This window comes from Chiloscyllium plagiosum, chromosome 16 (genome assembly GCF_004010195.1).
Source record: "Chiloscyllium plagiosum isolate BGI_BamShark_2017 chromosome 16, ASM401019v2, whole genome shotgun sequence".
Classification (NCBI taxonomy): Eukaryota; Metazoa; Chordata; class Chondrichthyes; order Orectolobiformes; family Hemiscylliidae; genus Chiloscyllium; species Chiloscyllium plagiosum.
Window position 1 is genome coordinate 11,630,216 of NC_057725.1, and position 16,211 is coordinate 11,646,426.

The following is a 16,211-nucleotide window of genomic DNA, read 5'->3' on the forward strand; positions in this document are numbered from 1 at the left end:
CTCCCATCCTTTTGTGTCACCAGTGGAAGGATTATTTGTAAGGCTGAGGGAGCCATTTATGAAGTGAATGATCTCCGTGATAACAGGTTATATTAAAGGGCCCCACCTTATTTATGAAGAATATACCAATTCCAGGATGCTTTGGTGGAGGCTTGTTTGTTTATACTTCCCACTCCAATTGTTTCTCCCCTTACACTGACTGACTTTGTCTACACATCTAAGGTGTTTTTTTAGAGATCAAATAAAAACAAGATTAGATTGTTCCATAAGGGTGCTGTAACTTGGATAATAATTTTAAAGGAACCTTATTAAAATCAAAACGAAATGCTATTCAATCGGGTAAAAGTACATTCCAGCACCTATGGTATACATATATAAGTAATTATTTTTAATCCACCTGTTTAAACTCTTTATTGTCATAGCTGGGTCAGGTGAGACTTGAACCCAGACTTTCTGGTTCTGAGATGGGACACTACCACTGCACCACTAGATTCTTGTATATCTAAGTTGTTTTCACAGAATAGAATCCCTACAGTGTCTGGAAGCAGCCCATTGAGTCCACAATGCCCCTTTAAAAAGTATCCAACCCAGATGCACCCACTAACCTATCCCTGTAACTTTGCATTTCCCTTGGTTATTCTACCTAGCCTTCACACCTCTTCGGGTTACTATAGGCAATTTAGCATGGCAAATCAATTAGATCTGCACATCTTGGTCTGTGGAGGGAATGAACCAGAGCACCTAGACGAAACCCATGCAGACACCAGGAGAATGCGCAAACTCCGCGCAAACAGTCATCCAAGGCTGAAATCAAACCCAAGTCCCTGGCATTGTGAGGCAGCAAAGCTAACCACTGAGCCATTGTGCTACCCATTTAATCATCCTGTTCAAATATGTTCTGACACATCTCCTGCACAGGTTGGAATTGAACACTACCGCAACCATTGTTGCATATGTTTTCTAATCAGACTGTTCAGGGATGTCATTACACACCTCCAGAGCAGGTGGGACTTGAACCAAGGCTCTCTTATCCAGAGACACTACCACAGTGTCACAGAAACCCATAACAACTAAAGCACAGGTATTTTTTACTTAACCTGATCAGAGATGTTATTACATACCTCTAAAGCAAGTGGGACTTGAGCCCAGGTTTCTGGCTCAAAGGTAAGGAAATAACCACTGTACCAAAAGAGCCTCCTGACAAGCACTGTGCACTTTTGTCTTATTTAAATAGGTTAAGGAGCAAATCCCAGTTGTAGACACCTTGGGTTAAGACGTAAATTCAGCACAAACTGTGTGCAGATATGATTAGATTAGGTTCCCTGCAGTATAGAAACAGGCCCTTCAGCCCAACAAGTCCACACTGACTTTCCGGAGTAACCCACCCATTTCCCTCTGACTAATGCACCTCACACTATGGGCAATTTAGCCTGGCCAATTCACTGACCTGCACATCTTTTTGGATTGCGGGAGCACCCGGAGGAAACCCACGCAGACACCGAGAGAATGTCCAAACTTCGCACATTCGGTGATCCGAGGCTGGAATTGAACCTGGGTCCCTGGCGCTGTGAGGCTGCAGTGCTAACCACTGAGCTTCCGTGCTGCTCAGTCAATACCTGCCAGTCAATACACAACACCGGTTGACTTTATTGCCTTTGATTGTTAAACAGGTAACATCCATCAGCAGAATCTATTAGATACCAACAAGTTGTGGAGAAAGTTTTTTTTATGCTCCAGTATTTACACATTGCACCTGGGTGTGGTATAACTCTTCTGTAGTGTAGAAATCAAATTGAAAATATAAAAATGTGAAGTGTAAAGAAACAAGGTTAGAAATATTTGGTAGGACAGGTAGCATCTAAGGGAGAACAATTGATTTAACAGAAATTTAAGAAAAGATATTTCGTTGTAGGCAGTTCAGAGAAGGTTCAGTAGGATGATCCCCCTCATGTGGAGGGATTGTCATGAGAACAAAGATTAAACAGGTTGAGACTATTAATTAGAGTTTAGCAGAATGAGAGGTGATCTCATTGAAACTAGGATTCTTTGGAGGCCTGACAGGGTAAATGCTAAGAGGATGTTTCTTCTCATGGGACAGTCTAGGATAAGCGTAACGACTCTCAGAATAATGGAGCATCAGTCCAAGACTGAGATGATGGGGAAATTAATCCCTCAGATGGCTGAGAGTTTTTGAAACTGCTCGCCACAAAGCTGTGGAGGTAGTCCTATATATTTCAGGCTGCAATTGATTCTTGACCAGGAGGGGAATTGAGGGTAACGGAGAAAGAGCAGGACAGTGGATGCAAGGAACGTTGGATCAATCTTGATCCTGTTGAATGGCAGAGCAGGCTGAAGGGGCTCAACAGCCTACTTGTGTTTCAATTTCATATGGTCTTTGAAGTTTCCTTGCCAGGTGGATGCTGGATTTGTTGTGTATAACGTGAGAAGGCCAGGAATGGACATCTAATTAGAATCCTGACCTCATCCAGTCATCTTCTGGCTTTGTTCAGGCTGTACTCTTGAACAAAGTTAGCACCTGTTGAGCATGCACACCATGATAACCAAACCATGGATTAAATGTACTTCATCTTGTGATTTTGCAGTGTGACCCTTGCTGAAAACAAAAAACTTAATCTGGTGTTTATATTGTTTTAAAATCTGAAGCTTTTTCTTCTGAATTCTTTTCAAGTTAATGTATTTTTATAGTACAGGTAATTCTTTTAAAGTGAGTTACATCTTTAACAGCTATTTGATTTAACTTGACAATCTACCTATTGGATCTTTAGGCATCTTGCAAGCATGAACGTAGGCTGGCATCATTAATTACACAACACAATCATATTCAACAAAAGCTGAAAATTACAGAGAAAATGCTTGAAGAAAACAGTAACTGGTTGCATCGTGTGGAAAATGAAATGTGTTTATTCGGCCAAGACGGAAAGATGCCTCAGGTAGCACTAAAATAATTGATTCTTATCCTTTTTGTACATTAAGATTCTTTGTATTGTACAGTATACAATGTTTTAATCTGTTACATGTAAGGCTCTTTGAGACTATATTTTGTTCCATGATCACCTCACTGGAGATCTTGTCCCCCACGGCTCCCCACTCTTTATTTCCCTAACCTCAAACAGCCGCTTACAATCTCTTCCCAAACATCCACAAACAGAGTCATCCTGGCAGGTGCATTGTTTGTTTCAACTGAACTTGTGTCTTTCTATCTCAATTTTGTTTTTCTGCATTTTGGGCTCTTTCCAACTACTTTCAACATTGTTCTGATGACCTAACCACCTTCTCTTCACTTGGGTGTGCAGGCTCTCTGCATTTCTGTCCAGTGTCAGAATAGTCTGAGGGCTGACTGTTTCTTCTTTGAAGAATGTTTGAACAGCCCCCATCCACCACTACTCCTCTTCATCTGTGGAGCTCATTCTCAATTGATCACTTTCTCCACTAAATTGTCTCAGTTTCTCCAAACATCACTAGTGGGTGTCTTATAGTGGCATATACCATGTTCCAGTCCAACTTGGGAGCACCATCCAACAACTCTTCCTTTGGTATGTTGATAGCTGTCCCAATGCTGCTTCCTGCTCTGTCTGGAGCTGGAAAATTTAGTCCATTTTGCTTCCAATTTTCATCCTCTCCACAGCTTTACCTGGTCCATTTCTGACATTTCTCTCCCCTTACTTTACTTTATTTCCATTTCCAGGGATAGTCAGCTTACTGAGTTTATTTAGAAACCCACTAACTTCTGCAGCTACTATGACTTTGCTTCCACATGACCTGCTTTCTGTAAGGACTCCATTCCATTCTCCCTTCTTCTTTTTCTCTGTTACATATGTTCTGATGCTTCCACAATGGTGCTTTTAACATGACTTCTTTCTTCCTCACCTAAAATTGACAGAGCCCTCAGCTGTGTACAATTTATTTCCCAAATCTGCCCTCACCCATTCCAATCCCTCCAGGGTCATTGATAGGGTTCCACTTATCCAAGCTTTCCAACCAACCAGCCCTTGCCATTCAACACAAGCATGCCAAACACCTCTTCCCTCTCGTCCCTTCTCTGCATTCCACAACGACCATTCCCTGCACAACACTGATCCATTTCTCCGTCACGCTGATATCTCTCATCTTCAGCATTGCACTCTGACTCTCCTCCCTGCCCCACCTTTCCATGCAATCACAAATGGTGCAACATTTGACCCTTTACTTTCTCGTTGTGCTCCCAGTTGTCACAGCAAATTATTTGTACCTGCTTCAGTGTAGTCCACTACATTCGCTACCCTTAATGCAATCTCCAAACATAGCGGGGCCAAACATAGGCTGGATGACTGCTTTGGAGAGCAGCTCTGCTCAATCTACAAGCATAACTCTTGCAGTTTCAATACACCCTCCTGTTCTCCCACGCTCATTTCTGACCTAAATCTATCACTTTTTTTTTCCCCAACAAAATCCAACACAGGTGAAAGAATAATACCTTATTTTCCATTTAGGTGCTTTTGAATCAACCACTTAAAACTATGAACTCTGGTTTCCATTTGATCTCCAACCCCAGTGTCTGTGGTTTGTTTTTCATGATTTTGCTTTCAGTCTTTAGAACCTACAATGGACTTATGTCATGCCTTCATTACAACAATTACCATTTCCTTTGTCTCTTATTCAATAGCACCTTTGATTCCCCTCCCTGACCTGCCTTTCTGTTCCATTTGACCCTCCTGCTTCTCACAACATAAACCCCAGAACTTTTCTATATCTGTTAATTTATAAGAAATGTTATTCAACTTGAAACTGGTTTTCTCTCCACAGATGCTGCCTGACCTGCTGAGTTTCTCCAGCACTTTATTTTTACTTCAGATCTCCAGCACCTGCTATGTTTTGCTGTTATGTTCCATGTGCTTGAAAATAATTACTTGCTGAAGCTTAGTTAGGTTCAGATTTTCTTTTTCCTTCATTTAAAATGTAATTCCAACAATTGAGCTGAACTGACATTTTGACTTTGAATATTCAAGGAAAGGATTATTCCATTAATTGCAAAGAATTGATACCTTAATACTTGTTATATTGTTTTTATTTATTAATGGGATGCAGGTATGTCCACAGCGCGGTTAGGAAAGGAGTTCAAGAATTTATGACTCAGCAACGAAAAAGTGGCTCCATTATTACAAATCAAAAGTTTGGAGGTGGACTTGTAGATGCTGGTGTTCTGTGCTTCTGCTCCCTTTATCCTTCTAGAAGGTAGAGGTCACTTATTGGCAAAGTGTTGTCAAAGGAGCCTGTGGGTGAGTTACTGTATTCAAACGTGAAGATGGTACACACAGCTGCCACTACATATTGGTGATGGAAGGATTGACTTAAAGGTGATGGATGGAGTGCTAATCAAGCAGGTTGCTTTGTCTTAGATTATTCTAAACTTGCATGGATTGTGGGCTTCTGAGGCAAAGCCAGTATTTGTTGCCATTCCCTAATTGCCCTTCCATTGAAAAGCTAGAAATTTATCTATATTGTTGTCCAGAGGTACTGCAAAAGATTGCAGGCTTCCTTCTGTTTTCTGGATTTAAGAAGAGAACCCTTAATTTTAAGATGTACCCCTGGTTCTTGATGAGTCTACAAAGGGAAACATCCTTTTAGCATCTATCCTGTCATCTCCTCATCTCCCGTCATCCCACCATATCCCATATCTAACCCTCCAACTTGGCATCACCCTCTTGAACTGTCCTACCAGCCCTCTTCCTTCCCACCTATCCACTCCACTCTCCCCTGCAACCTATCACCATCACCCCTCACCTCCATCTACCTATTGCAATCCCAGCTACCTACTCCCAGCCCCACCTGCCACATCCCCATGTATCTTCAGCACCACCATCCCCATTCCTAATGAAGAGCTTATGCTGGTTACGTTAACTTTCCTACTCCTCTGATGCTGCCTGACCAGCTGTGCTTTTCCAACACCACACCTTTTGACTCTGATCTCCAGAATCTGCAGTACTCACTTTCTCCCATGTTACATTGACCCTTGGCAGGCCGCATTTGTCATCTTTTTTTTTAATTGGGTGATTTAGTGGTGGATTATTAAAATAAAACAAACATGGTCTTTCCCACTGGGTAGTCGGCTTCTGGACAGGTAGAGGATCCAAAATAAGGGACAAACTGCTGTTTGTGCTAATCTATGGATTTATAATAAAACCCATGTAAATCTTTGGTTGCATAATTTGACATATGGATGTCAGTGTGTTAGGCGTGGTAGGAGAGGATTAACCTTGATCTCTACAAGTGAGAAGATGAAGAAAGCAGAAGGTAATCCCTTCTCCTGACTGTTACAAAGCTTGTGGTGACTATTTAAAGTGAAATGACTGAGTTATGCTGCAGGATTATGAATTATGATTATCCACCAAAGTTTTTGCATTGGAACTAAATGAGCATTTGAAAACTGGTTTTGGTGATATTGCCTCAACTCACTTCGCTAGCCAAGAAGAAACAAGGTGTGGCTTTGATTTATTCCTTACCAGGAAGGAGTAAAATTAGAAATACAGGGTATAACATTTTCGGAACCACATACGACTGAGCTGGATACTGAGGTGAAATTGCAGATTCTAATTTATGAACAACATTTACAAAGAGCGTGATAGCAAGTCTACAGGATTTGGTCAATAATTGATAAACTTAAGGAGTTGGACATTTAATCCAAAAGACTGTATAATAAAGTTTGAGAAGTTATATAAAAGCTTACAGAAATCCACTCGAAATTCCAGAGTCATTGCTGGTATTTAAACTATCAGAATGCACACACATCTCTGGCACGGAGAGACTTTTGACTTTGTCAGGTGTTCAACTTTGTAGTGATAACTCTCTCATTTTAAACAGATGACTGCAGCTGTACAAAACAATTTAAGGTAGACAAATGATTTCCAGCTTCGTTTGCAAAACATTTTAGGAGTTGAGAGAATGCAAGACTCTATAATTACTGACTTTCAACGTTCAAGGGGATCTAGTTACAGGCACTTGTTTAAGATGGCATTGCTGAAAGATGTTTTGAGGGTGTTTTAAAATATATCATTGAATAAAGAAAAAATGCAGGATTAAGGTCACTAATAACAAATATCTGATATCATGGGGAATAATTAATATTTACTTCCTGTATGATTTTAAATTTTGCTGTGAAGAATTGCCCAAGAATCAATTGTCTATTATTTTGAACATAAAATAGTAACGCACAGGAACAGGTCCTTTTAGCTCACATTGTCTGTGTCGACCATGATGCTATTATAACCTATTCCCATCTCCCTGCATATGATCTTTTTCTCTTTATTCATGGCCTGTTCATGTGTCTGACTAAATGCCTTTTGAGGGTATTAGAAGCAGATACAACCTCCCCCACAGGACGTTCCAGAATGCTCCTACCCATTGTGTTTTTTAAAAAAAATTCCTTGCACATTTCTTATTCACATTTCCTGACTCCACCTTTAAACCTATCCTATTCATATTTGGCATTTCCACCTTAGGCAAGAGACTGGCTATCCACCCTGTCCATGCTCCTCATAATTTTTTACACTTCTATCAAGTTGATCATCAACCTCTGACAATCTAGCAAAAACTAACCAAGTTTGTCCAACCTGTCCTTATAGCTAATCCACTCTCATCAGCAAATTGCCTGGATTAATCTTGTCTGCATCCTATCCAAAGTCTCCACATCCTCCTCCTTGTGCGGCAACCAGAATTATGTACAATACTTCAAATGTGGCCTGATCAAAGTCTTATACATTTGCAAATGGCTCAAAGCTCATCTGTCTTATCTGTTATACTCCTTGCATTAAAATAAATACCCTCCATGTACATTATGCTGTTATTCTTACTAGACTTGCTTGATTTAGCCCCTCTCTTCAAGCCTTCCACAAGCTGACCTACCGTTTTGATTTTCGTCCCGTTGCTATGCAAGTTTAAACCTCCTGAGTGGCACTAGCAAACTGCCCTGCAAGGATATTGGAGCCCCTCCAGTTTAGGTGCAACCCATCTTTCTTGTACAGATACCAATTGCCCTGGAAGAGATCCCAATGATCAAGATATATAAATCCCTCCTTCCTACACCATGTCTTTAGCCATGTATTAAACTGTATTATCTTCCTATTTCTGGCTTCACTAGCACTTGGCATTGAAATTATAACCTTCGAGGTCCTGTTTTTCAATTACTCACACGCACACTCTCTCATATACACACACACACACACACACTCTCTCACATCTCGCACTCGCTCACTCTCTCGCACTCGCTCACTCTCTCGCACTCGCTCACTCTCTCGCACTCGCTCACTCACTCACACTGTTTGAGAGGGAAATGGCCACAATGCACTCCTGCACTACCTGTCCACACTTATTAGACTTTATGCTGGTCTCAACTTTTTCCTGTCTGTGTAGCCCTTGCTAGTGGTGAGACCAGCTTATTAAACACACTGCCCACAGTGTTTTCAGCCTCATGGGTGCTCTGTAGTGAGTCCATCCGCAACTCTACATATTTCCATGAGGCAAATTAGGAGCTGCAGCTAAACACACTTCCCACGTATATGGACACACATTTGACACAGCCCATGAAGCAAATTGTTCTGAAGGTGGATATGACATGGATAAACAACAAGAAAATGTTGTTTGTGGCTGAAGATTTAAATCAAGCATTGAGTTTCCTAGTTGCTAATTTATTCAATTATACCATACTGGATGGTGGCGGTACCTCAATATCAATTGGCTGAACGGTTATTTGAAAACCCTGGACAAAGAGGACTAAAATAGGGTTGAAAAACATGAGTATTTCAAACCTTCAAAGAGAGTGATTCTACCCTGTGAAATTGAAGAGCTGCACATCTCATAAGCTCTGCTGTCATCCAAAGTGACATAATATTGTTGCTGAGTAAGTTTCAATTAAAAAGATGTAAACTCTCCATGTTTGGACATGGAGAATGAGAACTAGTTTGTATTTGGTAAAGTGGTAAAAGTCTTACATGGGATTCAGAATTACCGTATTCCATTGAAGAAGCTGTGAGTTGCTTGTCAAGAGGTCAAAGGAGGCCAGAGGATAAAGAATATGAATCTCTTGTAAAACAGATGAAATTGATATGTGGTATATGTACTATGTATTGAAAGGAACCAACACGCCCAATGTAAGTGTTCTTTTAGCCTGAGAATTTAATGAAATACGAGTCAGAAAACCTTTATCGGAAAGCTTCAGGGCCACCAGATTTTTCAGACAAAGGATATTCTTAGTTTTCAAATACGCCACCTGTTCTAAGTCTGTTTGGGCCTGAATAGATTAAAGCCAAAGTTGTTTTTTCCCAAAGGGTTTGAACTCAGTGTGTCGAAAGGTCCATTTGGCACAGTTTTCAAAAGTTTCAGTTTTTGACTATGCAGATAAAGGATTTTCAACCTGTAGTAGCTATGAAAAGATCTGGGACAAAGGTCAGACGTCTGTCTATTCCATATTTAGATATGGTGACCCAGTTTAGCGTATCCATGGTGATCAACAAGAGGATTATCCCAGTTGATGTTATTACTGGACAGACATATCTAGCTTGATGGATCTTTGTTTTGGTTTGGACAAGAGTCTCTCACTGAACCATAAACATGCACAGTTGTAGATTTTATATTAGCAATAAAACAGAAGTTTATTAATGAAAAGAAGTGACAAGAAAATAGAATGAACCAATCTAGATGTAAGTCAAAAAGTGTGGTGCTGGAAAAGCGCATCCAGACAGGCAGCATCTGAGGAGCAGGAGAGTCTGTGTTTCAAGCATAAGTTCTTCATCAGAAATGATGCTCAAAACGTCGACTCCTTCTCCTCGGATGCTGTCTGACCAGCTGTGCTTTTCCAGCACCACACCTTTTGACTGTGACTTCCAGTATCTGCAGTCCTTGCTTTCTCCTTTTTTTTCCAATCTAGATGTAACAAATGTAAAGAGTTTGAAACACAAGGTAAAAGTATAATCCCATTAATCCCGTCTTTGCAGACCCCAAAATTTTCACTTATGTAGTACTAAAAATCACTTCTTGTCGGTGCTGACGCCAAAGAAAAAATGTTGCATCAGACCGTCCAGAAGAAGTTGTAAATCTGGTGACATGATTTTCATAAAATACAGAAGGATTCAGGAAATGGAAAGGGGCAGAAAAGGTTATTGCACATGACAAGAAAACTTTCATTATACAACACCAGTATTAGGAATTTTGAGCTTAAAGAAAGTGTTGATGATGAAGCACCAAGTATTTTGCATACCTATGAATTCTACAGTTTGGAACCAGAAGGGAAGACATAAGAGATCAGTAAATACATATAAATACACATACTAGTCAAACAGTTAGAAAAAGTAATCTCCATGGGCCCAGTGTAGGTTCATGGCAGGTTAGCAGTCAACAATTATATCATGAGTGGATGACCACAATAGGAAGATATCTAGAAACGTTTACTAAAAACTATAACTTGGCTAAATGTCCAAGATGACAGCTGAGAAGTGAGGGCCATGGATTGGCAGGAGGGATTGAGTGTGGAGAACTGAAAAACTCAGTTCCAGTACTGACTCGGGAGATACACTTAGGAGGAAAAGGCCACGGACAATTAGGATTTCGAGCAGATATCCCAATAGCAAATCTTAAAGCCCTTTCTATAACCTTAGATACACAATTCACTGGGACATTGATTCCAGTATGGTTCAAAGGAACCTCATGGAACAGCTTTTTCCTCAATGCTATGAGTCAAAACCCATTTCTTCCAACCTAATCTTTGAACCATGCATTTATAACTCTAATGTTATGTACCCCACATCATCTGCACATGAGTTAGGTAGTAGATTAGATTACTTAGTGTGGAAACAGGCCCTTCGGCCCAAGTACACACCGACCCTCCGAAGAGCAACCCACCCAGACCCATTCCATTACATTTACCCCTTCATCTAACATTACGGGCAATTTAGCATGGCCAATTCACCTAACCTGCACATCTTTGGACTGTGGGAGGAAACCCACGCAGACACTGGGAGAATGTGCAAACTCCACACAGACAGTTGCCCGAGGCGGGAATTGAACCCGGGTTTCTGGCACTGTGAGGCAGCAGTGCTAACCACTGTGCCACCGCTCCATAATTCAGAGATTATTGCTTTTGTGGTTCTACTTTTTAATTTGTCCCCCGAACTGCTTGCAATCCCTCAGCAGAACCTTTTTCCTAATCGGATCAATGTTATTGGCCCCAACATAGACCACAACAACTGGATTTTTCTCTTCCCACTCTTAAGTTACTTTTCATCCAAGAGAGGTCATGGATGTTGAGTAGAAAGTAAGTCTTTGTGGAATAATGTACATTCAACAAAAAGTGTAAGTGACAAAGCCTTAGATACATGTAACCTGTTTAAAACCGATGCTGGAGAGAAATTATATAGCTTCAGTGAGTAGATACTAGTCATCAGCTATCAGATCGTTTCACTAAGAACAATGCATCTTCAGAAAAATATGTTGAAGATTGTAGAAGAAGGATGTCTCATTATGTAAGTGAGAAATTTGATGTTTTAAATTCATCTGTCTATCTTCATTTTTGTTCTTAAGAATGACTGATTCTCATTAATTTTGTCTGATAATGTTCCTGTGAACCACTTCGGGGTGTTTTACTGTGTTTAAAAACACTAAGTACAAGTTGTTGCCATGACTGAACACTTGTTTGACTCTGGTGATTCAATCCCCATGGATAAGGTAAATAGCCAAGGTCTTTCTCCCAGGATTGGGGAGTCCAAACTCGAGGGCATAGGTTTAAGGCAAGAGGGGAAAGATTTAAAAGGGAATTAAGGGGCAACCTTTTCACACAGAGGGTGATGCATGTATGAAACGGGCTGCCAGAGGAAGTGGGGAATAGAAAGGATTGAGACGGATATGGGCCAGATGCTGACAAATGGGACCAGATTTATTTAGGATATCTGGTTGCCAGATTGGATCGAAGGGTCTGTTTCCGTGCTGTGCATCTCTATGGCTCTAGTCATGACAGGGCTGCAATTAAGGAATGGATACATGCTCAAGGCTGGTTGGCCAAGAAGGAAGAGGTCGTACTCAAGGAGCACTCTATTTCAAACCCACTCGTGTTAAAGGGTTTGAAATCTTCAGAAGTGAATAGTGCAATAACAATTGCAGGGATAACACTTCTTGGCAATGCTGTTGAGTGAGTAAAGGCTGAAAGCAAAAACCATGATGAGAGAAGTGAATTGGCATGTGGCCTGGCAAATCGGGCAAATATGGCTGATAGGCAGCCAAAGAGGGCAAATAGATTATTCCCAAGGCCTGCTAAAAAGGTGTTAGAAGTAAGCACAAAGGGGCCTCCGTTTTTATTTTGAATGTGGAATGCTTCATCAAGGGAAATACACCTGGAATTTGGAGGTGCAGCAACACCATCTAGTGTTAGGAAGGCTAGTGAAGTCCCCATGTGTACAGTAAGACATAAGATTTAGGAGCTTTATACACTGTGTAATAATACACAATGCATTATTCGCGTAACATGGAACTGTGTATCCGGAGTGCAGAGGTCACCAAACTGGGAGATATGAAAAATTGTTGGAGGGGCACAGAGGGTGAACTGAGCTGAACTAGTAAGATTTGAAATGCTAACTCGAATAGGCAAAGGAGCATTGTGGAATATTTCTTCATTACTTTCCGTTCCCTATGTTTGGAATACAGCATCTTTTTTCTCTCCTTTATCATAAAGAATGAATTGAGAACACGGTTGAAACAAAATGTTTTCTGGGAGGTCTTCGGAAATTTTGAAGGATGCTGGTAAAGCAGAGGAAAAGAGAATTCCAGAAAGCAGTGACATAGCTGACTGGAACGGATATAATTTGTTAAAAAGTCTAATAATGGGATGAGTAGAAAGATATAAGGATACTAAGGTAGCAAATAAATAAGAGACACAGCTGGGAAATTTGATGTAACATTGAGCTATTCCGACTTTTCAGTCTGCAACCTGTTTGACTGGAGCACCATTGCTGTAAACTAACTACTTGAGCATCTTCTGATGAAAGTACATCACACTCCATTTGTAATAGAAATAGCTGCAAAATCAGTCTTTGTTGGTGTAAATACTTAACTTTAAAATTCAAATTAAATTTTCTAACTAAAATTTCAAAACTATAAAAGCTGCATTAACTGTAAATGTGATGCCTCAACTGTAAAAGAACAATTTTTAAGTTAATAAATTTTGCAAAAATTGCAAAAAATGCTTAGGCAGAACAGTAATTGGAAATATGTCAAATTAACGCAGAAAAATGGTGCATAATAACAAGAATTTTACTTAGCGGTGCAACATATTCCCCCACCTGCCACATGTCAAATCTTCTCTCTCATTATTACAGTCATGGTTAAGATGTAGTTCCATTGATACCAGCTAGCCAACTAATCATTCAATAAATGTAAATCTAGATACCAAGTGTTGGTAGGCTGTTCACTGCAAAGACACCACTAGCATGCAAAATTATGCTGTCAGCTGACAGACTTAGTTTTCCAAAAGAGGATCATTAAATAGCAATCAGAAGTGGAAATCCTGAGTCCATTTCCTGCTGCCTGACCAGCAATAGCCCACTGTTGCACTAGCTTTAATTAGTTATTCATAGACCAGAAATCATATCTGTGTGTACTATATCAGAAAATGTATTGTCCACTGAGAAGTTGCAGTATGTCTTTTTAAAATACAGTCAAGTTGTCAATGTTAAAACATCTGAGGAACAATGAATCATCATAGAAACCCATTATCCCTGCAAGACCTGTTAATATATAAGGGCTGAAAAAACTATGTAGGGGTGATGCAACCCTAGCGAAGGGGCTCATAACAAGGGGGTTACAGTCCCAAAGTATGTGACAGGCCATTTTGAATTGAGGTGTGGAGAAATTGTTTCATTCAAAGGGTGCTGAACTTTTGAAATTCTCCATATCAGAAGGATGTGAAGGCCAAGTCACTGAACATGCAAACAAAGAAATAGATTTCTTGAAGTTAAACATATCAAGGAGTATAAGGAGAGGATGGGACTATGGCATTGAGATAGAGGGTCAGCTGTGATAATGTTGAAAGGTGAAGTGGATTTGGGCCAGATGGTCTACACTTGTTCATATTTATCATGTTTCTCTGTAATAACAAACTCAGGAATGTAGCATCAATCCCAGCTGAAGTGAACTTGCATTGAATCAACAGCAGGAAGGAACTCTGAGAATGATCCTAAGTATTACCTTATGTAACATGGGACAATTAATACAGGACTCGATGATTCAAATCAGTGCTTGAATCAAAGCTATTTCAATGGTGCCTTTACTGGTATCTGGGGTTGCTGTCAGGGCAGGTGTGCTGCTAGTTAAAAGATTGTTTGAGTTATTGAATGGTTGATGTTCTTAAAGCAGCAACCTTCATTATTTTAGATACAAATGAACCATTGCACCATGATGCAAACAAGCAGGAACAATAAATAAACAAGTTGTGTCAAAGGATAAGTATGTGTAAGAGAGGTAACACCTGGATCGCTATAACCGTGCTCAATAAAAAGCCATATGAAAGGAGGTATTGTTGTGCAGTGGTAGCATCCCTACTTCTGAGCAAGGCAGCATGGGTTCAAGTCCCATCTGCTCCAAAGGTATTTAATAGCATTTCTGAACATGTTGATTAGAAAATATTGGTATCCAATTTGTAGTTGCTATTGCAATAAAGAAAATGTAACAGCCAATTTTCACACAGCAAGGTGGGCGGCACGGTGGCACAGTGGTTAGCACTGCTGCCTCACAGCGCCAGAGACCTGGGTTCAATTCCCGCCTCAGGCGACTGACTGTGTGGAGTTTGCACATTCTCCCCGTGTCTGCGTGGGTTTCCTCCGGGTGCTCCGGTTTCCTCCCACAGTCCAAAAGATGTGCAGGGTCAGGTGAATTGGCAATGCTAAATTGCCCGTAGTGTTAGGTAAGGGGTAAATGTAGGGGTATGGGTGGGTTTCGCTTCGGCGGGTCGGTGTGGACTTGTTGGGCCAAAGGGTCTGTTTCCACACTGTAATATAATCTAATCTAAAAATATCTCGGAATACTAGCAAATTGGCATTGCATAGTGATTAGTGGCTCATGTGTACAATAAGTGCTGTGGTTTGTTAATCCTAAGAAATAGAATCTATTGTTTCTAACTTTGGACTATATTTGCTAAATGTATGTGGGTAGTTCTTTTACTTTAGTAGATGCACAAACAGGGATTCTCAAATTCTTGAAGTGTTTTCGAGTTAACCCTGCCCTGTGTTTCTACCTCTAACTTTTGATTGATGTGGGGTGTAGTCAGCAAATTTGCCCTTTCCAATTTTTTTTATTGTTGTTGATAGGTCCTTAATCAAGATCTACAGCACAGTCATTTAAAGATGGAAGTAATGGACTTAAAACGACAAATTCAACATATGAAACAGTTACTGTCTCTCCAAACACCAGAGAACAGAAGAACAGAAAAGTACAGTAGTTTTGAACTTGTGCTAACATCTTGATTTCCAGGAAAATATTCAGCCTGACATTTAGAATTTAATATTAATTTGTAATTAAAATGCAGGCATACTTAAGTGCTATTGCACTTTATTTAAGGAATTAGATTTTTTTAAAAAGTTTGGAAAGTTGCATTCAAATCACTAGATGCAAAAGGAGCACTGAAAGAGAAAATCCTCCTTTATAATTATGAATACTCTTAATTCCAGTGATATTAATTTAATGTATTGTAATTGTCCAGAATCTTCAGCAACTTTCTAGCTGAGGTTTTGAAAAATTGAATTAATGTTTAGAGTCCAGTGACCTTTCTTCTGAAAAGGCTTTTTCTTGCTGCTCCTAGTTCTGAGGAAGGGTAACTGAACTCAAAACTCTAACACTTTTTTGTTTTACTCCACAGATGTTGCCAGATCTGAGTTTTCCCATAAGTTTCACTTTTTGTTTATTTAAGATCTCCAGCAACTGCAGTTCTTTGGTTTATTTTAAAAGATTATAGCCATATATTTTTTGTTTAATTCCATTTTTGATCTGATTTTGCATCCATCTTACAAGGCTTCTATTTGTTTGTGATCAAGTATCAAATCAATTTCCTGTCATGACCAACATGGGCCTTTCCATGTTCTCACCTCCAAACGGACCCCACCACCAGGGATATATTTCCCTCCCCTCCCCTATCAGCGTTCCAAAAAGACCACTCCCTCCGTGACTCCCTTGTCAGGTCC

General features: G+C 40.1%; 1 protein-coding gene across 2 annotated transcripts in view; it reads left to right on the forward strand.

Moving 5' to 3' along the window:
- The window catches only part of kif18a (kinesin family member 18A), a 106,632-nt gene that overhangs the window by 59,680 nt on the left and 30,741 nt on the right, over nt 1–16,211 (forward strand). For both annotated transcript variants that reach the window (XM_043705435.1, XM_043705436.1), the window contains exons 11-12: nt 2,787–2,951; nt 15,342–15,463. In XM_043705435.1, coding sequence (XP_043561370.1) covers nt 2,787–2,951; nt 15,342–15,463 — 287 coding nt within the window. The remainder of the gene's footprint in view (nt 1–2,786; nt 2,952–15,341; nt 15,464–16,211) is intronic.